Source organism: Belonocnema kinseyi, chromosome 2, assembly GCF_010883055.1.
Source record: "Belonocnema kinseyi isolate 2016_QV_RU_SX_M_011 chromosome 2, B_treatae_v1, whole genome shotgun sequence".
In the NCBI taxonomy this organism is placed as follows: Eukaryota; Metazoa; Arthropoda; class Insecta; order Hymenoptera; family Cynipidae; genus Belonocnema; species Belonocnema kinseyi.
This window is the reverse complement of record NC_046658.1, coordinates 71603628-71626584: the sequence shown is the minus strand read 5'-3', so window position 1 is coordinate 71626584 and position 22957 is coordinate 71603628. Positions and strand designations below refer to the sequence as shown.

Sequence of the window (22957 nt, the reverse complement as noted above, 5' to 3'; positions counted from 1 at the left end):
AGAGCTCCAAGGAGATTATGTTGAAAAATAAAAAAAAATTTACCCAAAAAAAATTGTTTTTATACTTCATTCTAAGGACTTATTGAACTACCCTCGTAATAGTCGATAAACCCATAAAACCTACCTTAATAGAAGATACACAAAAACACAAAGCACAAGGTTACAAAAATTAAAGTTAGCAGTTACAGCAAAAATCGTAACTAAGATAAGTCACAAGTTACTTTCGAAAATAGTAACGAAGTTACCCTAAAAGTTACAAATAACGTAACTTTTCTGTAATTTATTTCCTTGAACAAAATTATTAGCCAACTCTGGTTATTACGTTGATTGAATTACCGAAGTGTTCCTGATGAAAACTCGTATTAATAACCTATATAAAATCCGAGTACTCGACAGTTTCCACTAGGAACAGGCCAACAAACCACTTTCATAATTAAAAGGTTATCAGTCAAACTAAATACTTTTTAATTAAATACATTTTGTTTCAAGTTTCACTTTCAATTTCTTCGAAATATATCTACTCGACACAGAAACACGTTACATAATTGGACCGAAATCTTGATTAGATTGACTAAATTAATGATTAAGATCGCAAATTTGTTTTTAAACTGTTATCTTCGGTAAAACACGTTTTTAATTTTTTTAGTTTCCGTAAAAGAAAAGTCTACAGGAGATTCACATGAATTTGATTTATTTTTGAAAACGTAAATAATAAATTTACTGCACTAAACTACTTTATCTTTTCGCCTAGCTCAGTCGACAACAAATAATACTGTATTCATCCAGTCGTCCAGGCGAATAGACCTTACCATTTCGATAATGGCAATAATTCTAATCTATTATAAATATCCTCTACGATATTTTGTGTTAAATAAGAAAAACTATTTGGATTTTAGTGGATTTATAAAATTAAAAACGCCGCAGATAGAGTTTTGTATAAGTAGGAGATTAGTTTATTAAAAAATTAACAGTAACACTTGAGAGAAGAAAGGAGGTGTAAAGTGATAAAAAAATCTGTTCCACGATTTAAAAATTTTTTACTATGATATAACTTCACAATGCTAAACTGCCTCAGATTGGTTTTCACTGGAAAATAGCCGTAAGGACCCCTAAAATTAAAAAATCAATATCGTCCTAACATCAAGAATACTGAAAAATGAAAACCCGTTCGAACAAAAACTTAAAAATGTGGACAACACCCCAAAATGACTAAAACCTTTAAGCTTCCATAAACCCTTCAATAAATTTCTAGTAAATTAGATCCAGAAATAGCGGAAAGGCGTACCGTTCATTGAACCTGTAGTTGTCAAACACGGTAATGACATTTAATTGAATGCAAAGTGTATTCGGCTCGCCAATGGAGGCCATTGACCGTTGAATTCAAGGACCTCGTAAACTTAGTAAATTTGGCAAAGCTGAACACCGCGATCGATTCCGCAGGTTCCTTTTCGCGAGCACTGCCCAACGTACAATTCTTGACCTTGAATAGTACCTTCTTCCACAATGCGCGAATTGTTTACAGGATTCGCAAACTTACCAAAGGGTCAGCATGTGGATGGATTCATTTTCTCGAGGAAATAAATTTCACAGAAGAATCTCTCGTTGCTGTTTTCCCACAAGAATCGCCACGTAAACTGGTCAACGCACTCGCAAAATTCGCGAGAACCACGAACCAGCAGTACCTTCCGAGTTGAGTTTCGAGTCTGTCTGTCAAGTCACTCGGCGCTTGTGACAGACGCTTCTTTTCTCGGATTTTTTCACGGTTGAAAAAAATCTAAGATTTGTTACACTCCCGGTAGTTTGACCGGTGTCGATTTCAACTCCGGGATTTATCGTGGGCCATTAATTATGGCCAATGTAATAATTGTAGCACGATTTTTCGAGCACAGAACCCGGCTGCTCGACAACAACCATGAAAAATGGTCCAAGATGGTCGCAACCAAGCCAAAGAGGGTCTAGGGAATTTGACTAATTACTAGATTGCATGCCTTAATTTTTTCCGATACTTTTTTTATAAATTAGATGCAAATTTAAGTTGAGGATGATTATTGTGGTTATTTTTTATTAAGACGCTGATTTGTAAACAAGCGGACCGAATTCTAAGCCTCTTTATGTGATTTGCATGATGTTTATTACGCTAGGGGTGTCTTAGGCTAGATTTACTAGATTGGTAGACATGAAGCCATGAATGAACGAGTGAAAGGAAGAATTATACGCATGCGCACAACGCAACTTAATTCAGATTTTTGCAATAACTTGGGAATTTAATTTTAGTTACTTCGCATAAGTTACTTTGTGTTTTTTGCAGTTTTTTGTAGATCTCCTATTAATGAGAGGTTCATGGGTTAGTTATGGGTAGAAAATTAATCTTTCTTGTTAAGAATTCAGATATATGTTGAAAATTCATTTATCTTAATTCAACTGTATTGATTTCAAATATTATAAACTTTTTCGGTTGAAATAATAATATCAACTATTATATTTTACTTTGAGAATTCATTTCCTTTTTTTTTAATTGGTTAAAAATTCATGTATTGTGTTAAAAATCTAACTATTTTGATAGAAAGTTCAACTGTTTGGTTGAAAAGTAACTTTTTTGGTTGAAATTCATTTTTTCGGTTTGAAAATGCGAATGTTTTGTAGAAAATGTCTCTTTTTGTATTGAAAATTTAACAATGTACATTTTTTTCTTGGTTAAAAATTCGACTTTTACTATTCGAAATAATTCAACTTTTCTAGTAGAAAATTAATCTGATTTGGCTGAGGATTCAGCTATTTGTTGAAAATTCGTCTTTTTCGTTGAATTCAACTGTGTTTGATGTCAAATAAAAATCTTCTTTTTTTGAAATAATATCAAATCCATTCTATATTTCGTTGAAAATTAATCTATTTTGGTTGAAAATTCATATAAATTTTGTTAAACATTTTTTTTTGAAGATTCATAATTTTAGTTGGAAATTCATTTAAATATTTTAATAGCTGCATGCTTTCAAGTTGAAATTTTGTACCTTTAATAGTTTTAATTTCGATTTTAATGTTGTTCACATTAGAACCGTGATTTATAAATAATATTCTAGGGGCCCGGAGAATTTCTTTCTTCAAAAATTCCAATTTTTATGTAAAATAATCTGTTTGACGGAATAATCTTCAAATATTGATTTGTCCCTTGAGCTCTTCGTGAATGATACACCTCTGCTGGAAAAACTCTCTTCCTCTTACTCTAACATGTAACAATAGCATAAGCTTATCTCATTTTAGAAATTTTTTGAGTAAAATATCTACAGCATTTCTTTCTCGTATGCCTTCAATCCGTAAATTTTAAAAGAAGCGTGCACAATGGAAGCCACTCACTGAGGCTGATTAAGTGCGCAGGCTTACTTTTGTCACAAAGTTTGAGGTTAGTGTAAGCTAGGGAATTTTCCTGCATCACCTGCTCGCCTGCAAAGTGCAGCGTATCGATCGATCACAAATTCCCAAATGGACGCGGTTGTTAGTTTATAAATGTTTACTCTCTTTTTACAAGAAAAGCGTACTTAATATATTTTTTTTCGCGATTGTTGTGCGAGGAGACGGTGAAGTTTGTTGCTGTCGATTGTTTTACGTTGTGAGGTGCGAAGTGAAGTTTTTAAGTGTGGAAAATACGTGCACGTAAGTGAATACAAGCAATCTCGGCTTGTAACGTTGTAACATCCAAAAGACTACATAATTGCAAATTAGCAAACAGAACTTTTCTCTAGAGATGTTGACAATGATGGTGACGATTTCGAAGCATGTTTTCAGTGTTGCAGGGGCGTAATTCGAGCTCCTGTCAAGGACGAACTTTCTTAATTTTACGCCCGAGTTTAAGAAAGGACTAAAGTTGAATTGCTCGAAGCAGGCTTAGAAATACGCATCCACTCAGAACTGAATTTTCCGAGTCCAAATCGCCTAGGTTTCGTCTATACAAAAACAAAAAAGTTTAAGCTACAAGTAAAAAAATCTTCTTTCTAGTTTGGAGATTTTGGAGTGCACTAGTTTCCCAAGTTCTTGTTTTCCCAACTAAAAAATACCAAATACGTGGACGTTTTCCGATGATACGTACTGGGTTCTAAAATATATATTTCTTTCTAATTGTGCTTTTAGCTTATAAGCTTATCAGTCAGTTATCAGTTAGCTGTGATAGCGTAGACTCTTAGAGGCTATTCGAAGACAACCATGAACTTTGAAAAAGCTTCGTTTAAAATGTTCCACGAGAGTTTCATTCCTGAATGCACAAAATCGAGTATCCCTTTGTGTTCGGACTTACTCCTCGAGAGAAAAACTTTTATTAATCGGTTCGTATCTAGTGTTTTTTATTTGGAGGTAGCGTCGACCCTTAAGCTGCCGGATACGTATAAAATGTTAGGAAATAATTCGCGACTCCGTGAATGTCGTAAGATGTACGAATTCCATTTTAATGTATGTTCGGCTAGTGATGGGCATCAACAATTATTATCTCGACGATGCATGCATTCTATTTAACTCAAGGCTGAAGAATTTTTTATCTCAGATTTTAGATTTAAGAGAGTTATCTCGCAGTAACGAGTCTTGAAAAATTGTAAGGTGGAATTAAATGTGACTTGAATTTCGGAATAAAAATGTAGGCACTTGGAGATGCAAGGGGCACGAAATTAAATGCTAATTAATTAAAGCACTGAAGTTATATCTTGGCACCAAGCGCACTGTCTCGATTTTTTTTATTGATCGTCTGCAAATGCGTGTCATTTCAAGCACTGATTTTGAACAATTTATTGCACTCCACAATGAATATTCCAGGCCTCACAGACTATTTTATTTGTACGAAACCCTATTCATTCTTTTTTTAGTTTTTATTTTAAATTTTGATGAGAAATCATGTCGAAAAGAGATTTTTAAATCGTGTTTGCTACCTAAATATCTACCTTTAAGAAAAACTCTGAAGTTACTTGAAATAGGACAGGAATTAAGGTTCAAGTACCTGCTGCTTTAAAATTTGAATTAATTTAGGGTTACATTTAAAATGTTCAAAAAGGTGCCATATATCATTGAAATCTGAGGTTGTAAACATCAAACGCTTCAATGTTTTTATTTCGAAAACTTGCTTATTTATAATTGAAGTTGAAAAAAGATTCCAATAAGAATTTAAAGTTTAGAATTTGAGAAAAATTTCACTTGTAAATAATTCAAAAGAGAAAAGAATTAAAATTGGAAAGTATATACGAAATTTAAGTTTGAATTTTGGTAATATAAAACAGAAGTTCATAACATTCAAATTTTAAAAAAGTGTATAAAAATTTTAATTCATTCAAGTGTAAAATATCTTTAATTCTTTCCTTAAAAGTATCCTATTTTTGATAAAACATCCTCATTTTCCTCCATTTTTATTTTGCAGTAAGGGTTGTGAGGCCTGGTATTCTATAATTCACAACATTCGAATTTAGGAATATAATTTACATGTATATCGTAGGCTTAGGAGAACTAGGCAGTCTGTCGGCGTTCAGAAGAATTTAGAACATTTTTTCCTAGTTACCAAATGCATCTAATAAGTGGCTATCTAACATGGTATTTTTTTTCATATAATTAATTAAATATACTTTACCAAAATAATAATTTTATATATTCAAAAACTAATTTTTACACACAAAAAATTCTACAAAACAGTTCAATTTTTAACCAGGGAGTATGAAATTTCTACAACAAAGTCAATTTTCAACCGATCGGTTGCATGTTTAACATAATAGTTAAATTTTCAGTTAAATAAACTATTTTTTATCATTAAGAAAACGAATGTTAAACTCGGGAAATCAATTTTCTACCAAATTGTTGATTTAAAAAAACTTATTCAAGAAATGAAAAAACGAACTTTCTACAAGCCAATTGAATTTTCAAAACCAAAGTATGAATTTTAAATCAATTAGTTGAATGCTCAACAATGTGGTTAAATTCTCAGATTAAAAAATTAATTTCTAACTGAAAAGGGAAACAAATTTTCAACTAAAAATATGAATTTTCAACCAGTAAAATTAACTTTCAATCAAATAGTGAAATTTTAAACCTAAAAAGATGAATTATAACAAAATACTTGATTCCTTAACCAAAAAAAAAGATTCATTTCTATCAACAAATTTTTTCTACAAAACAGTTGAATTTTCCTCAAAAAACTTAACTTTAACCGAAATGAATTAATTTGGATCCAGACAGTTACATTTTTAATCAAAAAAAGATCAAATTTGCAGAAAAAGAAGAATTTTCAACCAAACAAGTTTTTAGTCAAGAAAGAACAAAATAAATGTCTAAATTTATCATTTTAAATTCTTCATTTGGATTCTAAACATAATTTTTTCCCGGAATTTAATTAATTTTACTATTCAGAGTTTAAATTATGCATGTTAAATGTAGTCATTTAATTTTTTCCGTAACCGAATACAAAAATGAAAACAAAATGTTTTCTTTTCAAACCAGTAAAAAAATGAACTTGAATTCAAAGAATTTTTAACTGAAATAATTATTCCTGTTATTTTTGAAAATTTTATTTAATTAATTAGATGAGCATCAAAATAACAATAAAATGTTAGATCGCTATTTAATGTGTATTTTAATGCTCTATGGTTGGTTTCTTCTAAATGCCTCAAATGCGTCAGGCTTTTAGAAAATTCGTTGAATATTCTTCTTAATGCTTAAATAAACCAGATACTTGTATGCCAGACAAAAATTTCGTTGTACATTCTTTTGAACGCCGACAGTCGATCGACTGCCTAAAACTTCCAAATGCCTAGGACAGATACACTACCGAAAAAAAATTGGGTATATTTCCTTTCACTGATTGAAGATTCATGCTTCACTTTAAAGACAAATATTTGTGCAGAAAGTGCATCTAAGACTTTATCAGTAGAATCGTTTGAAAGTTTAGAAAATTTTGCGTCGAATCAGTCTACGTTGAAATTATTTTGATTAATGAGTCAAAAAATATTTAATTTCAAAGTTGAAAGTTTCTTTCAGCCAAGCGAACATTTTGAAATCTTTAGTTCAACTTTTGTTTAATCTAGAAAATTATTCCTAACAATTGAGAAGAATAACAAAATAAAGAAAAAGTCATACTCTTTAAATCTAAAGTAAGACTACAACTTAATATTATGTTACTCGTGCAATAAAAAATGTTTGGTTCCCAAAAGTCCAAGATTAGTCGTTGACTTTCATTTTTCATATGTACCTGAAGTTCAGAACGTTCAAATGAACGAAATATTTTTCCCTATCTCTATTTTACTCATAAATATTGTTCCAGCGGCAATTGAAAATATGCATTATAAATCTGTTTAAATAAAAAGGTATTTCCAATATAAATGAACAAAACTCTCAGTACTTTTTTTGGTTTACAAAGTCATCAGTAAAAAATTTCGTTCATTTGAACGTTCAGAACTTCAAGCACATATTTTTCATAAGGAGTAAGTTTTGCCTTCCCAAATGCTTCTATGGCATGAGAAAGTATTTTTTATAAATACTGAGCAATTAAATAACCTTTAATCTCGCTCTTGATTTCGATTTCAAGAGTAGGATTTACCCTTGGGTTTACGATTTTGTCCACATTTTTAGGAACTTCTTTCTAGATTTGGCAAATTGATGAACTCAAGATTTCAAAATGAACACTTAACTAAAAAAAACTTTGACTTTGAAGGTAAATATTTCTTGACTCGTTTATTGAAATAATTTCAACATAAACGGTTTCGACGCGAAATTTAATAATCTTTCAAATGATTCTACTTGCAAAATCGTAGCTGACGATCTCGTTCAAACGAAAAATTATTTGGATAACAAGAATTTTTAACTGAAAAATTGATAAATTAAAAATTCTGTGTTCTGCCAAACTTTTTTGCTCAGCGCTTCTGAAAACATCTTTAAAAATGATACAAATTTAATTAATGATACCTTATTCTCGCAGGCGAAAGATTATCTACCTATCTATCAAATATAGTGATTTATTTATAAAAGTTTTTGTTTAGAAAATTGTTTTTTCATTGTAGTAGTTAAATATAATGAATTGAAGTTGTAGAGAATCTTATTCACGAGAAAATAAACTACCATTGTTTAGAATCTTATCAGTTTGCTTTAATTTAGTAAAGACAAGAAAAAAAGTTTTCCCGAAAAGAAACATTTTTAAGTAAACTTATAAATAAATAAAAACTCATAAATGAGTTCATTAAATAGCTCTTTATAATTAAATACCCAATTTATCAAATGTATAGTCTATTTCCTTATCAGAATTTTTATGATCGATCGATATTCCATCAAAATATTGATAATGATCATTGATTCTTATAACTTGATAAATCAATTTATGATAAATTCTTTAATTATGGATATTTTCCGGCCAGGTGAAAAAATTAATTTCACAAAAGTATATATTTTTAAAAGGAGGGATATAATTTTATACTTTATATGGTATATCTTCAATTTTTATAAATTATTTTACAACACCATTGAATTCTTGATAAATAACAGAAAACTTCTATACATTTTTCTATTTCCTTCTAATTTTCATTTTGAAGTGATTTAGAATTTTGGCGTTTTGAAAATTCTTGGTTTAAAATGTACCTTTATTCAATAGAGAATAAAAATATCTAAAAATATAATCTTACATCCATGGTTTAGAAAATCCTTGATGTGAAAAGTCGCTATTATTTTTATTTTCAAGGCTCGCTAGGCAAAAAAATACAAACAAACCAATGAATTATCAAAAATACTTCAAAATGTTTCAAACCTATTTCCTAAGACGCTTTTCTCAAATCTTCAATAATTATTTGGTGTTGTCTCAGGGGTGAATCCCATCACTACTATCAACGTTGGGCAACTATCGCCGCTTTTTCCTACATTTATTTCACACCCTATTTTTCGTATTTGTATTTCAGAAGAAATTTAGAGCCAGACTGATCGGGAGGTGGTAAGCGGATGGGGAAAAAACTTACAACTATATAATTCTAAGCGAAATTTCAAATCGAAAAGAATTACCCAAAGAGTTGGCGAATCATGGGTAGTGCCGATGGAGATAATTTGAACTTGAGTTGCGGAGAAAATGACGTAGGGGATGAATTGAAAATCGGGGCAGATGAAACTTACGATACACGAAGTGAAGTTTCTTCTAGCAGTTCAGACTCAGATTCCAGTGCACCCAGTATTAGTACTGTTTCCACAAAATCTTCGAGAGGGGATAATAAACGCAATCGAAGAAGCAGAGGAAAACGAGCCAGGTCGAGAGACTCTAAATCTTCGAGTCCTGAAGTCAAGAGAGCCAGATCCAAAGAAAGCAAGGGAGGATCGACGAAAAATTATGACTATTCCACGAAATTAAATTACTTGTTTAGAGATTCGAGGTTCGATATGCTTTCGATTATTTATCTCTTCAGTGTTGGGCTCTTCATGCAAATTAACATCGTTTTGAATACAAAAAATTCACTTATACAGTTTTGAATTGAGTCCTTCAAGATTATATTTTTTCAATTAAATAAGTTCAAATTAAATATTTAAAGTTCTTATCGTATAAAAAAACGTCTCATTCAGAAAAGTGTATATCCTAAAAAAAAAGTTGTATAATATTTCATTGAGTCCGTATCATATTTCTTTTAAATTATATTAAATTTCCCTGAAGATGATTATTAAGCTTAAAGCAATTCAAATGTTAGGAAGAAAATATTCCAACGTAATTATTTAGTTAATAATATTTTAGTCTTATTATTTTAAGACCCACACACTTAGAAATTCCTATCTAATTTAATTTCTATCCAAGCATTCCGAATTCTGCTGTTTACTTGATTTTGCGTCCTTTGAGTAATGCCTGGATAGAATTTTTAAAACTACCAATAAATGCACATTTCGAAGCTTTCCGTAACAGATTTTTTATCATCAAATCCAACAACGCGGAGAACATAACTCTCTCAAAAGCAAAGGGCGTTTGGAGTACTTTGCCACAAAACGAGGCAAATTTGAATCAGGCTTACAGAGAATCTAGAAATGTGCTTCTAATTTTCTCCGTTAAAGAATCAGGAAAGTTTGCCGGATTTGCAAGACTGAGTACTGAGTCTAAAAGGGATGGAGCTCCAATTTCCTGGGTGCGTATTTATTTGAACTACCAGGGTGTCTAGCGACCTTGAAAACCCTTGAAATTCCTTGATTTTTTTTAAACCTTGAAAACCTGGAAATCTTGCATTTTTTCACGAGAACCTTCAGTTACATTTTTTCTTTTAAAACAGTTATTTTATTGAAATGCGTAAAGTAATTTTAATATTTAAGTCTATCATGAAAGAAGCATCTCGTTTCAATATGATGACCATCTGTCTGGATTTGCCCGGACATGTCCTCATTTTAGAGCTTGTGGGAGTTGTCCTACAGGATTTTTTATTTTTCAGGCAACTTTTGGACCTTTTTTACAAAATATTATCATTCAATACGATCTAACGATTTCTTCGTCACTTTACAAGATAAAGTACTATTAAACATTCCTACTGTACAAAAAATATATATCTGTGCATTTGTGATATTGACATACTTTTCCTGTTTTCTCACTATTTTTTCCTGCTTTATACTCTTCTTTCAAACTTTTCTGTCATACTTTGTTATCTTTTTCAAACTTTTATGTCTTCCTTTGTCCTCTTCTTTAAATAATTTTTTTTTCGACTTTGTCCTCATTTTTTAAAGCTTTTTGTCCTACTTTTCGAAAATCAATTATGGTCACCCTACGTTTAAAAAATCTGACTACTGACAATTTTTTTATTTATCCTGATATAATTTATCATTTATTCGGTACAGAATAAATAAACAGATCTCTAGGCATTTTTTGTAGATTTTACATTTTTCTGATATTCAAGTGACAAATTATAAACATTATTAGTTGAAAATTTCAATGTTAATTCAGTTTCAGAATTATAATGAGCTATGGCCATATAACGAATTTTTCAAGAGTTTCGCCAATCGGTTTTTTAGTGTACATCAGATTAAAAAACATTACTAAATATTTCAAAAGATTTCAAAATATTTAATAGGATTTAGAACATTTTACCAAGATCTCACAGATTTCAAAAATTAAAAAAAGGCGTGTACAACAGTTTTCAGATATTTCATAACAATTTCATAAAGCTTTTACAACTTTTTAAAAGGTTTGAAAAAGTTTACAGTATACCATATTCCAAAGGCTTTCAAACATTTTAAAGATTTGAAACAATTTCAAAAGGTTTCAAAATATTTTAGAAGATTTGAAAAAGAGTTCGCTGAGATTTCAAATGATTCAATGATTTCAACGAATAAAAAAGATTTCACAAACAAAGATTTTAGAAAAAATGTACACATATTGCAAAAGATTTGACAAATATTTCACATAAAATTTCCAAAGATTCCTAACATTTCATAAAGATTGCAAGGCTCGAAACAGACATTTACAGAAAATTTCATAGTTTTAAATATATTTTAGAAATTTTTAAGATTTCTGAGATTTTAAAATATTTTAAACGATTTCAAAGGGATACGAAAGACTTTTCAAATATTTCAAAGATGTTAGACTATTTCAAAACGGTTAAAATTAAAAAAAAAATTTTAACAGTTTCAAACAATTTCACAAAGATTTCAAGGATTTTAAACATTTAAAGTATTTTACACTACTTTGAGAGATTTGAACTAATTCACAAAGATTTAAAATTAAATTCTTAATTTGTTACATCTATACCAAATGGTTATTTCATTATTTGACGTAAAAAAGGAGACCTGGGAAAATCTTGGCTTCTTAATCTGGAAAAGACCTTGAATTTCATTCCTAACAATCGCTGGACACCTTTATTACGAATCTGGAATCTAATCAATAAAAATATTAATATATTAACTCAATCTTTTAGGTTCTGCCCCCAGGATTATCTGCGAAAGCTCTTGGCGGGGTTTTTAAAGTGGATTGGGTTTGCAGAAAAGAGTTGCCCTTTACTTCTACTTTGCATCTCTACAATTCTTGGAATGACGGTAAACAAGTAAAAATTGGAAGGGATGGCCAGGAAATCGAGCCTCGTGTTGCTGAGGAGTTGTGCAGATTATTTCCTGAGGATGAAGGTATACTAAACTTTTTATGTTCTAGTTAAAGGGGTTCATAGCTTATCAGAACTTAAATTGAGGATTTTTATGGATGAGAAATTCAATACTTATTTTCAACAGGAATAGAAATGACTCCTATTTTGAGAAAGTCGAAAGAAGCTGGTAAAAATGTTGTAAAGTCGTCAACGAGCAATTTTCGCGACAGGGCTCCTGGAAATGGTAGTTCGAGGTTTTTACGCACTCGAGGAAGAGGACGTCGATTGTTTCTGACTTCGAGGTCGCGACTGGCGTCCCTTGCGAGAGCTGGACATTTACCGGATCACAGAGGAGGTTCCAGGGATCATCATCGATATCAGTCTTGGTTCGGAAGAGGAGATTCTCCCTATTCCAAGTAATTATATGATTTCTGTAATTATACTCGTATCCCGTTTCCTGAAATCATTAAGAATCAGGCAACAATATGTACCCTATATTCAGTTAAGGTCCCTGAAGTACCCTATTTCCAAGATTTTCAGAAAATAAAAAAATCAGTGAATTTCTGTAGGAAGTAACCGTAAAAAGAAATCGGCGCTGCCGTTCAGGCACTCTAGTCACTTTCCATGCAATAAATAAATCAATAGTTAATCGCAATGAGAAAAAGAGACATTGGAAAGAGAAAGAAGAGGTAGTGCAGAGCAAAGTAGTGTTAAAATTTGATCAATTATAAATTCAGACTTGAAGTGCAGAGCAAAGTCGTGTGAAAATTAGCCGGACTGAACATTATTTAGTTGAGTATGTTTGGAGAAATGTGTTCAACAGCAACGACGAAATTTTTTTGAGCCTTTTAGAAGCAATTATATACTTTTATCCTCAATGAGTTACTAGAGCATTTATTTACTTGGAGATAATTTGTCCTTTTCAAATCGGCCCTTTTCAGGGCCAACACCTTTTTTTAACGAAGGATTTTTTTTATTGTTCCCATCCATGTTTTTTGATTTCTGTTACTTTGTACTTTTGTTCAGGATTTACAGAAAAATTGAATCTTATAAAAGCTACAAGCCTGAATTTGAAATTGATCAAATTTGAACACTGCTTTGCTCTGCACTTCAAGTCTGAATTTATAATTGATCATATTCTAACACTACTTAGCTCTGCACTGCCTCTTCTATCTCTTTCTAATGTCTCCCTTTGTAATTGCACCGGCTACTGCTTGCTCCATGGTTCGCAACGTTGTTCGCTCTAGCTAGTGCAGCTTGTAGAAGACTACTGTCGGGACTCGACTCTGACGGAACAATAGGCCCCCAAAGAGCAGGTCAAAGGGGCTGGTTACGAACCATGGAGTCCTTTTAAGCCAAAACTTGTACGGAATTTTCAAGAGCTTTTAAAAGTTTCAAGTGATTTCAAAAGATTTTAAACAATTTTAAATATTTTAGGGATTTTCAAAATATCACAAGGGATTTTTAAAATGTTTTTATTACATTGAAGGGATTTTAAAGCGTTTGAAATATTTTAGGATTTTCTAAAATTTCAGAAGATATGGAACGGTTTTACAGGGTATATCTATAAGGTTTTAATATATTTTTTCAACATTTCATGAGATTTTATGAAATTTCCGAGAATTTCAATGATTTTAGTGGATTTTAAATAATTTATTCAATGAAAGTGAGGTATTTTGTAAGGTTTCAAGTATTGAAGAGATTTGAAATTAGTTTTTGGAATTCACATTGAATTTTCATAAATTGACCTAATTCAATGGATTTTTTTACTTGAATTGTTTTAAATCGAAAATATTCAAAAATATAATGTTAAATATTTTAGATTGTAAAATTTCACATTCAAGTCTAACTGATGTACACATTTTAGCTTAAATTGTTAAAAAAAAATTTGACGTTTAAATTACTTAAAGCATGGTGGCCGCTGGATCGGGAAACCTGGAATTTTACGAATTTTCAGAAGAAAAATCTGCCCAAGTTCGACTTTAACAGTTTTTAAAATAATTAAAGTCTCAGGTCTTTATTAATTTTATTAATTAAAATCTCAGGCCTTCCTTTATATTATTTTTATATTAAATTTAATAAATGAATTTATTATATTATTTCTATTAGTTTTTTTAACCATTAAAAATGTAAACGTGCGTTTTACTTTTTCAACTTACAAATAACTGCATAATAATATATTCGTAATTAAAGGATTCTATTAAATTAAAAATATTGTTTGAATGTCAATTATATTAATTTTTAACCCATTTAGAATTTAGAAGTTTTGAGAAGATTCTAAATTAATTAAAAAATTGAAATGATTTCAAGTAATTTAAATGAAGTGCTTTAACTTTTTTTTCAGAACTTCTGAATATATTCAAAAATTAATCGAATTTTTCCTACAGTTCTCGGAAAATCCTGCAAATTAAAAAAAATCCTCAAAATATTCCAGGTTCTTCTTTGATAATTTTTTAAATCTCTTAACTTCTTCTTAAACTTTCTGTTACGATAATTTTTCAAAGTGAAAAGTCATTTTCAATTTACCTAAGAATCTTAAGATATATTTTTTTAAGTCTCACAATTCTTAAAAAAATTCTAAATTTTTTGTTTGAAATCTGATCAAATCCACATTTTATTTTTAATTCTGCTGTAAGTATTTGAAATTGTTTCAAGTTCTAAATTTAATTAGAATCTTTTTTAAACTCTTAAATATCTCTTAAAATTACTCTAATTTTTTTACAAATAATAAGTGTTCTATTGTTATTTATCAATTCAAATTTTAAGGATTTTTTTAATTTTCAGGATTTTCTAAAAATTATAGAAGAAATTCAATTAATTTAAAAATACATTTAAAAGTTCGGAAAACAATTAAAAAAATTATTTTGAATTTGGAAAATTTTTAAACCACATCTAGATTTCTCAAGATTTAAAAATAACATTTTAAAGCTTTTGAAGGATGCCTAAACTATATAAAATTAAAATAATTTAACTTCTAATTTTAAAACTGTTATGTTAAAAAAAAATATATATTTTTCAATTTTTAATGTGTCTAGCTTAAAATTGCTTAAAATTACTTAAAATAATATAATTTATAAAAGTTCTAAATTTTTCACTTTATTTGAACTTCATTTAACACTGTTTAATTGAAACGTGTTAGTACCTTCCATTTTGTATATGTGCATTTTTGAGCATTTGAATACACTTTTTTTGAATTGAAAAACTTTTTAACTTCAATGTTAAAATTAGGAATTCAAGGGTTGCACTTTGAATGCTTTAATTTGTTGTTTATTACTTTAAATGAAAAACTGTTTAGAATATAGTTTAATTTTTTAATTTCATTGACTGTGAAAAATGTTTGCGAACTGAGAAATGACCGGGAATTTTTTTCTTCGATTAAAACGGCCACCCTGTTAAAGGTAAGCCATTTTAATTTTAAAGCGATTAAAATTGCAGAAAATTTTACAGCTTCAAAGTAAATGCCTTGATAGTATTTAGCATTTCAAACTGATCATTAAAGGATTTTATTATTGAAATATTAACCAATTTTTAACTAAAAAAGATCGAAAAATAATAAGGTTGAATTTGAAGTTCCTGAAATAGTACACTGCCATATTTGAAGCCTTTAATTAAACACTTTGAATTTGAAAGCCACCTGCATTGGACAGTTTTTATTTTTATACCTAAATAATTAAACACTCCCATTCTAGTATCGAGCGTATTCAGTTAATTAAAATTTTAAAACTTTGTAGAGAAATCAATATTTGACAGATTCAAAATAAAGACTACATTTTTCGTTATATTTTCACCTTGAAAACTGAAAAGTTAACAATTTATTCAACCCTACAAAACTAAGCAGTTTTTTGCGTTATCTAAAATTTAAAAATGTCGGATTAGAATATTTAAAATTAAGAGTCTAATACTGATAAAAACTTATTCGAAATTCAACTATTTTATTGTTAATATCAAATCTTGTCGAAAATTAATCATTTTGATTTGAAAATTCATCTACTTTGGTAGAAATCTCATCTTTTTTTTGTTTGTTAAAAACGCATTTTTGGATGACACCTAAATAAATTAACGAAAAAAATGTTTTCGGCAAAAATTATGTAAGATAGGGGGGGGGGGGGCTAACGGTATAACAAAAGGGGTTATGTGTTCCACAATAACCAAAAAGTTCCTTTTTCATTATGTATATTCTATTTGCATTTTGGTCGAACTTAAAAGTTTCCTAGTTGTCTTTATTTCTGAATTATTCTCATGTATCTATAATTGTACACTCTTTTTACTTAGAATTCTTCTTTTAATAACTATATAATATCTATAGAAATAACAGTCATGATTTTAGTTTTTCTTGCAAAGTTTTTTCTAGATTAACTGTGTTTTGTTTTGTTGTTTTATAAAATAATACTCCATCCACCATTAAAACTTTGTTTTGCTGCCTTCTCGACAAGCATCCTACTTCTAAATCAAAGTTAAGATAACTTAAATAATATTAATGTACTTTTTATTACAGAATTTTAATTAAAGGAAATGTAATATACATTTTGTGCGTATTTAGCTTCATTTTGTCCAAAACATTATATTAGGTCCCCTTTTGACTAAAGGCTTCAGTTTTCAAACCAGGCATTCAAAACTAAATTATTTTTAATTTAGAAGTGTGCTAAATACAAAATTTCGCATTCAATGTCATTCAAATTTTTAATTGAAACAATTGTACAAGTTTAAATTAGAACTGAAATGAAATCTTTTAAAGTTTTGGTAAAATATTTGTTAAATTTTCTTGAAAGCTTTCTATAAACTTTGTTTTGTGAAAACTTTTGTGTTTATTCGAAATCATTCAAATCTTTTAAATCTTCTTAAATATATTGAAACCTTTTGAAATGCTTTAAAACCTTTTGAAATGTTATGAAATATTTGAAATCTTTTGAAAATTTTGAAATCCTGATAAATTCCTTGAAATACTTGCGAAATAATTCCTATATATTTTTTATTTATTTAAAATCACTGGAATAAATGTTGTGAAATTTTTTCAACGTCATTCGTATTTATTTGAAATCGCTGGAATATTTGAAATCTGGGAAATTTTCTTTAAAAAATGTGAAATCGTTGTGTATCTTTGAAATGTTTTGTATTTTGGCGTACTGTACCCTTTTCGAAATACTTGAAATCGTTATGAATTCTTTGAAATATTCGTGAAATCTTTCTCTAATCATTCAAATATTTGAAATCTTCTAAAAATGTTAAAAATATTTAAAATCTTTGAAATCTGGTGTACAGTATCCTTTTTAAAAACTTTAAAATTCTTGTATTCTTGTGACATCTCTATGAAATTTTAATGAAATCATTAAAATGTTTGAAATCTTTAAGACCTTTGTTAAATGTTTCGAAATATTTTGAAATCTTTTAAATATTTCTTTAATCTTTGTTTATGAAATCTTTTGTATTCGTTTGAAATCATTGAAATCTTCTCAGGTTTATTGAAACCTTTTGTAATTGTTTAGAATCCTTGAAATTTAGTGTAATGTTCCCTCTTTAAAATCTTTTAATATCCTTTTGAATTCTTTGCAATATTTTTGGAATTTTTTGTATTCATTTAAAATCATTTTAATATTTGCAATCTTTAAGATCTGGATACTTTAAAATATTAAAAATTCTTGAAATCTTTTGAAAGTTGTAAAATTTTCTTGAAATTTTTTGAATATATGAGAAGTCTTTTTAAATATTATAAAAGCTTTGAAATGTTTTGAAACATTTTGTAATCTCTAGAATTATTTTGTAAACTTTAGAAATCTGGTGCATAATTAAAAACCGAGTAGTCAACCCCTCGAAAAATCATTTGTATTTACATTTTAAATTCTCTTAATTTTAATAATTATACCAGAGCTAAAAAAATTCTCTTTAAAAGGTTTATCGTTTTCGAAATTCTGTATAAAATAAGCACAGGGTGAAGCCAACTTGTCTATTTTTTAAGTAGATATTGCAAAAATATTGTAAATTTCAATGTTTTCTTAAATTTTCAATAACTTCTGAAATAGTCAACATTTTTCAATGTTCTTGAGCTCATTTTAAAAGTCTTTTTTTACACCGTATCAAAAAAAGCTTAACAGTATAAATCGTAAAAATTTTCTTTTTTACTTGCAATAACTTGCAGTTGTAACAAAAAGTTCGAAAAATTGTAATATTATTTTTGGTAATAATATTTTTGTAAAATATATGGAACGTATAATCATGAAGTTTCTATGTAATTTCCTCCAACTATATATTTATTTAACTTTTATTCTGATTTACCTACAGATGTTTTCACATTTTTCCAACTTTTTTATTACAACTTCAAGTTCTTGTAATTTGAAACGAAATTTTTTACAATTTATACTCGTAAGTTGTTGTGATACAATGAAGAAATATCTTAAAAATGAGCCCAAGAAATTGAAAAATGTTGAATATTTCGGAAGTTATTAAAAATTTAAGAAAACATTGAAATTTACACTATTTTTGCAATATCTACTTAAAAACTAGACAAATTGGCTTCACCCTGGGCTTATTTTATACAGAATTTCGAAAACAATGAACCTTTTAAGGAGAAATTTTTTTAGCAAAGAAGAAATAGAAAACTTACAGAATTATCTTTTAAGTACCCTGAAATCTCTTTATTTATACTGTAATGAACAAAAGATAAATTTAATATTGATATATAGAGAACTTGTCAGTAGCAGGATTTCTTGTAAATGAGATGTTTCTTTCATAACCGACTGAAAGATTGAAATTAATTTCTACATTATAATAAAGTAACTGTTTTAAAAGCAAAAGAAAAATTCAAGGTTCCCGGTAAAAACTCAAGGAGATTTCCAGGTTTTAAAGGTTAAAAAAATTCTAGGAGAATTTTTTTTTCTAGGAGAAAAAAATTCAGGCTCTAATCAATAAAATCTTTTTCCTTTTTTCCAGAATGTACGGATCTGCAGGAATGGGAGTCGCAGCAGCGGCAGAAGCTTACGTGGCAGATTACATGCGTACAATGCAGCACCAGCTGCCTCCTTTGCCACCTTATGCTTCAGCGCATCCTTACGATGCTCTGCCTCCACCGCCTCCACCTCCTCGATATTATGATGGACTCCCTTTGCCCCCAGATTACACAACTGCTGCATCCGCTTTAGAAAAGCGCAGCTACGAGCGCAGCGTTGACGAATTCCTATGGAGAACCACAGGTCATCGCAGTCGTCACGGTGACCATCGTTCATCGCGTGATCATCACCATCATCACCACAATCGATACAGAGATCGAAGATAGAGCTCTGCAAATTTTTTTTATTCCATTACTATTTACAGTGTCCACCGTGTGCAATCTGTGGGAACTTTTAGCGATTTTCAGGATCGACTTTTATACGTGATAGACCCAAGAATCAGTATAATCTCTTAACTGTTGATAGAATTCTGATTTATATTGATAGATATCCGATCTCGTGACTTTGCGGCCTTAGAGATCCGTGAAGCGACCCTAAGTTTTAAGGATTCAATTGAAATACTTTTAGATAGAAATCTTAAGAGAATCCGAGTTTACCACTTTTGTCTGAAGTATATAATTTTTATTATCGAAAGCACGTATTTAGTTGTGCGAAAAGCAATGAAATGTGATGACGTGTTGAGGAAAAAAGATCATCACTTGAAAAATTTGCAGATTAACTGATTTGATTTTTTATCTTCGCAGCTGTTTTGACGATTAATTTAATAATTTTTTTTACAATGCAATCACACGAGTTTGTGTTTTTGGATTTTTATGTACTAAAGGAAGTCGATTTTTGTTTCTTGAGAATGTGTATATTCCTTTGAGATCTTTTATCTCCACACGAAATTTGTCATTGTTGTACCTATCAATAAATTATTTAAAAACACGAATCTGTTTTATAATTTTTGAAACTAAGCTGTTAGTTACTTATTAGGATAAATTGAGTGAGCCAGGCGGTCCGAATGTGGTAGAATGTCACATCTGGCCCGGAGGATAGTTCTCCTCCCTGATGAGGTATGTTGAAAGATAAATTTTATCTCGTGGAGCTTCTCCGCCTACGTTTCGAGTCAAACGGATGCTGCAATCTTCATTCTGAAATTATCTTCGGCGAACATCGCAATGTTTTCGGGAACGTATTTTAAACATTATTCTCTTTTTTTATTTCTGGGAGTTACAACCGTTTTAATTTATATCTCAACGGAAAATAATTTCGAGGATGATTTGAAGGAAACAACGCAAAGTGTAAGTCATATCCAGCCTCATACAACGAAAGTAGTGAAATTTAGAAATTTTGGAAGGATAAATAGGAAATTGGAGAAACCTACAAACTGGAAAATCAATCCACAGGTATATAATTTTACTTAATGTGTTCGAAATGAAAAATAAAAGATTCTTGAGTAAAGTTCTGAAGTATGAATTAATTTTAGGAAAAGAGCGTTTTTAATCGAATTCAGGAAACTTGTGCTAGAAATAATATTACTAGTTTATTGGAGAGGACTAATTTTTTATACGATTTCCAACATAATGCTGTTTATTGTTGGATTCGAAAAGTGGCTTCAACAAGTTTTACGAAGATATTTTCTGATATGAAAAATCGTCACGTTACTGACCAATTTTACAGGTAATTTGTAAATTTATCTTTAATCAATAATTATTATTAAAGAGGCTGAATCTCTATTATTACTATTTTGTAGAGAAGTGGAATTTTTAGCTCCAGAAAGTCTTGACTTATTGAAGTCTTTAAATATGGATCGAAACACTTTTAAACTTTTAATTGTAAGACATCCCTTCGAAAGACTCGTTTCTTCATACAGGTAATTAAATGCAAATTTGTTTGACTTTCAAAAGTTATTACAATTCAGGGTGGCGATTCGGCGGATTATTTTAAATTTCTGGTCAACAAATAATCAATTTTTGACCAAAAATGGAATAGTTAAACTTTTCGTTGAAAAAATTAATTTTCAACAAACAAAAAAGGATTTTCAACAAAATAGTTCAATTTTCAACCTAACTGATGAATGCTTAACTAAAAACATGAATATTCAACTGGAATAGTTGAATTTTAGAACAACAAAGACAAATTTCTAAATGTAAAAGATAATTTTTCAACCAAAAATTAAATAGTTAAATTTTTAATCAAAAAAATTAATGTCCAAACAAAAAAGTATGAAAATTTTCAATAGGAGTAGTTAATTGAATTCTCAACTAAAGAAAATTATTTTTTACTAAAAAAAATAAATTGTCAACCAAAATTTAAATAATTAGATTTTTAATTAAAAAATTAATGTTCAACCAGATGAATTTTCAACTAAACTATGGAATAAGTTAAATTCTCAGGCAAAAATTACTTTTCACAAAAAAATAGGCACAACTTTAAACAAAGTCATGCATTTTCAACGGAAATGGTTAATCTTTGACTGAAATAGTAGAATTTTAAACCAGTAAGATTAATTTTCAACTAAAATAATGAATCTTTTATTAGAGTAATTGAATTTTGGACCAAAAAGATAAATTTTCGGCCAGGAAGATTAATTTCTAAAAAAAAAAGATTCAACTTAAAAAGATAATATTCAACTAAAAATTTAACACTTATATTTTTAGTAAAAAATGTATATTTAACCAAAGAGTTGATTTTTTACTTAAAATGATGGAATATTCAATCGGAATAATAGTTACATTTTTAGTTTAGAAAATTTAATTTCATCTAAAGAAAAATCAAGTTTTCACTAACCAAAGAAATAAAATTTCAATTAAAATGATGAATCTGCAACCAAAACAATTTTTAACAGCAGACTTTAACTTTCAACCAAGTTATTTTATTTCCTATCTCAATTAAATAAATAAACCTTCAACAAAAAAAATGCGTTTTTAATCAAAAAGTTTAACATATAAACAGGTAGTTACATTTGTAACTAAAGACGAATTTGCAAAGAATATAAGAAAATTTTCCATTATAATTCAGAAATATTTCTTCTTTGAAATACTGCTTCTACGCTAAAAAACTACTTGAAGTACTTTTTTTTTATCCAAAATTTGGAAAAGGCAACTTTCAAATTGCGACGAATTCTGACCCGGAACAGGGATTTTTTAATCCTTTCTTCTAAATTTAAATTAAAATTCTTTTTAATAAATCCCCGTTCCATGGCAAATATTCCCTGTTTTAAGTGAAATTATATTTCTTTACAGAAACTCACTGTATTAAAATAAAAAGGATAACTATTTTCTAAAATTTCCTGCTTCAAGTCAGGATAAATAAGGACTAAGGAAATCAAACATAATAAATTCATTTTTCGAACAAAATTGAGAAAATTACTTTTTCTGTATGTTTGGTATAAAGCGGTTTCTATAAAGATATAAAAAGCGGTGATTTTCCGGTTTTCCGATCAATTCGCTATCCTGCAATTGCAATCATTTTTTTGTTGTATGAAATGAATAGAAAACACAAATTTATATTCGTTTTCAAAACTACGACTTTACAATTAAAATTAAATAGAATTAAAAATAAATTAAATATTTTGCAGAGACCGAATAGCAGATAATTCTAAATACACCGATCAGTCATGGATATACGTTCCGAAAATATTTTATATAACAAGACGAGAATTATTTCGTTCAAATTCAACGACAGGTAGCTCTTTACAGAGAATATTTTACTCGGACAGAAGGTTTTTATTATTTTATTCCTTGAATTAAATAGATCATTTGCAATTAATTTTGTTATACTTTTACTTAAAAGTTTAAGATCTAAAGATTTGATAAGAACGCTTGTTTCTTAATTTGAATTACTTATTTAGGATTGTTTGAAAATTATTATTATTATTATTATTATTATTATTATTACACCATTAAGCCATTTCCCTTTCGGGGTGGGCGTGACTCACTCGGCAGGGGAAAGGAGTAGTGTGTGGAAGGGATAGAGATTTTTCAGATTGATCCAGAATTC

At 29.1% G+C, this 22957-nt stretch overlaps 3 protein-coding genes across 6 annotated transcripts in view; 2 read left to right on the top strand and 1 right to left on the bottom strand.

The window, feature by feature from the left end:
• LOC117168224 overlaps window positions 1-1897 on the bottom strand; it is a 43023-nt gene extending 41126 nt beyond the window's left edge. For all 3 annotated transcript variants that reach the window (XM_033353706.1, XM_033353707.1, XM_033353708.1), the window contains exon 1: window positions 1538-1897. The gene's annotated coding sequence lies outside the window, so the exon portion shown is untranslated. The remainder of the gene's footprint in view (window positions 1-1537) is intronic.
• Window positions 1898-3446: 1549 nt separating this feature from the next.
• LOC117168225 (YTH domain-containing protein 1) lies at window positions 3447-19898 on the top strand. Of its 2 annotated transcripts, none has more exons than XM_033353709.1 (6): window positions 3447-3648; window positions 8901-9362; window positions 9881-10097; window positions 11871-12075; window positions 12178-12448; window positions 18957-19898. In XM_033353709.1, the coding sequence occupies exons 2-6, from the start codon at window positions 9019-9021 to the stop codon at window positions 19297-19299; spliced, it is 1380 nt and encodes a 459-aa protein (XP_033209600.1). In that variant the 5' UTR covers window positions 3447-3648; window positions 8901-9018; the 3' UTR covers window positions 19300-19898. The 2 variants fall into 2 exon arrangements, with proteins under 2 accessions (XP_033209600.1, XP_033209601.1); XM_033353710.1 differs by lacking the exon at window positions 3447-3648 and adding an exon at window positions 3682-4313.
• A 235-nt stretch (window positions 19899-20133) lies between these two features.
• Window positions 20134-22957, top strand: part of LOC117182719 (carbohydrate sulfotransferase 11-like) — a 5468-nt gene continuing 2644 nt past the window's right edge. Inside the window, exons 1-4 of the mRNA XM_033375824.1 lie at window positions 20134-20361; window positions 20442-20635; window positions 20709-20828; window positions 22536-22679. Coding sequence (XP_033231715.1) covers window positions 20134-20361; window positions 20442-20635; window positions 20709-20828; window positions 22536-22679 — 686 coding nt within the window. The remainder of the gene's footprint in view (window positions 20362-20441; window positions 20636-20708; window positions 20829-22535; window positions 22680-22957) is intronic.

Bases quoted from the DNA above. Each gene is read 5' to 3' on its own strand.
- LOC117168225 (XM_033353709.1), top strand. From the start codon at position 9,019: ATGGGTAGTGCCGATGGAGATAATTTGAACTTGAGTTGCGGAGAAAAT. The intron at 9,363-9,880 runs GTTCGATATGCT...TTTCCGTAACAG, and splicing joins TACTTGTTTAGAGATTCGAG to ATTTTTTATCATCAAATCCA. The intron at 12,449-18,956 runs GTAATTATATGA...CCTTTTTTCCAG, and splicing joins GGAGATTCTCCCTATTCCAA to AATGTACGGATCTGCAGGAA.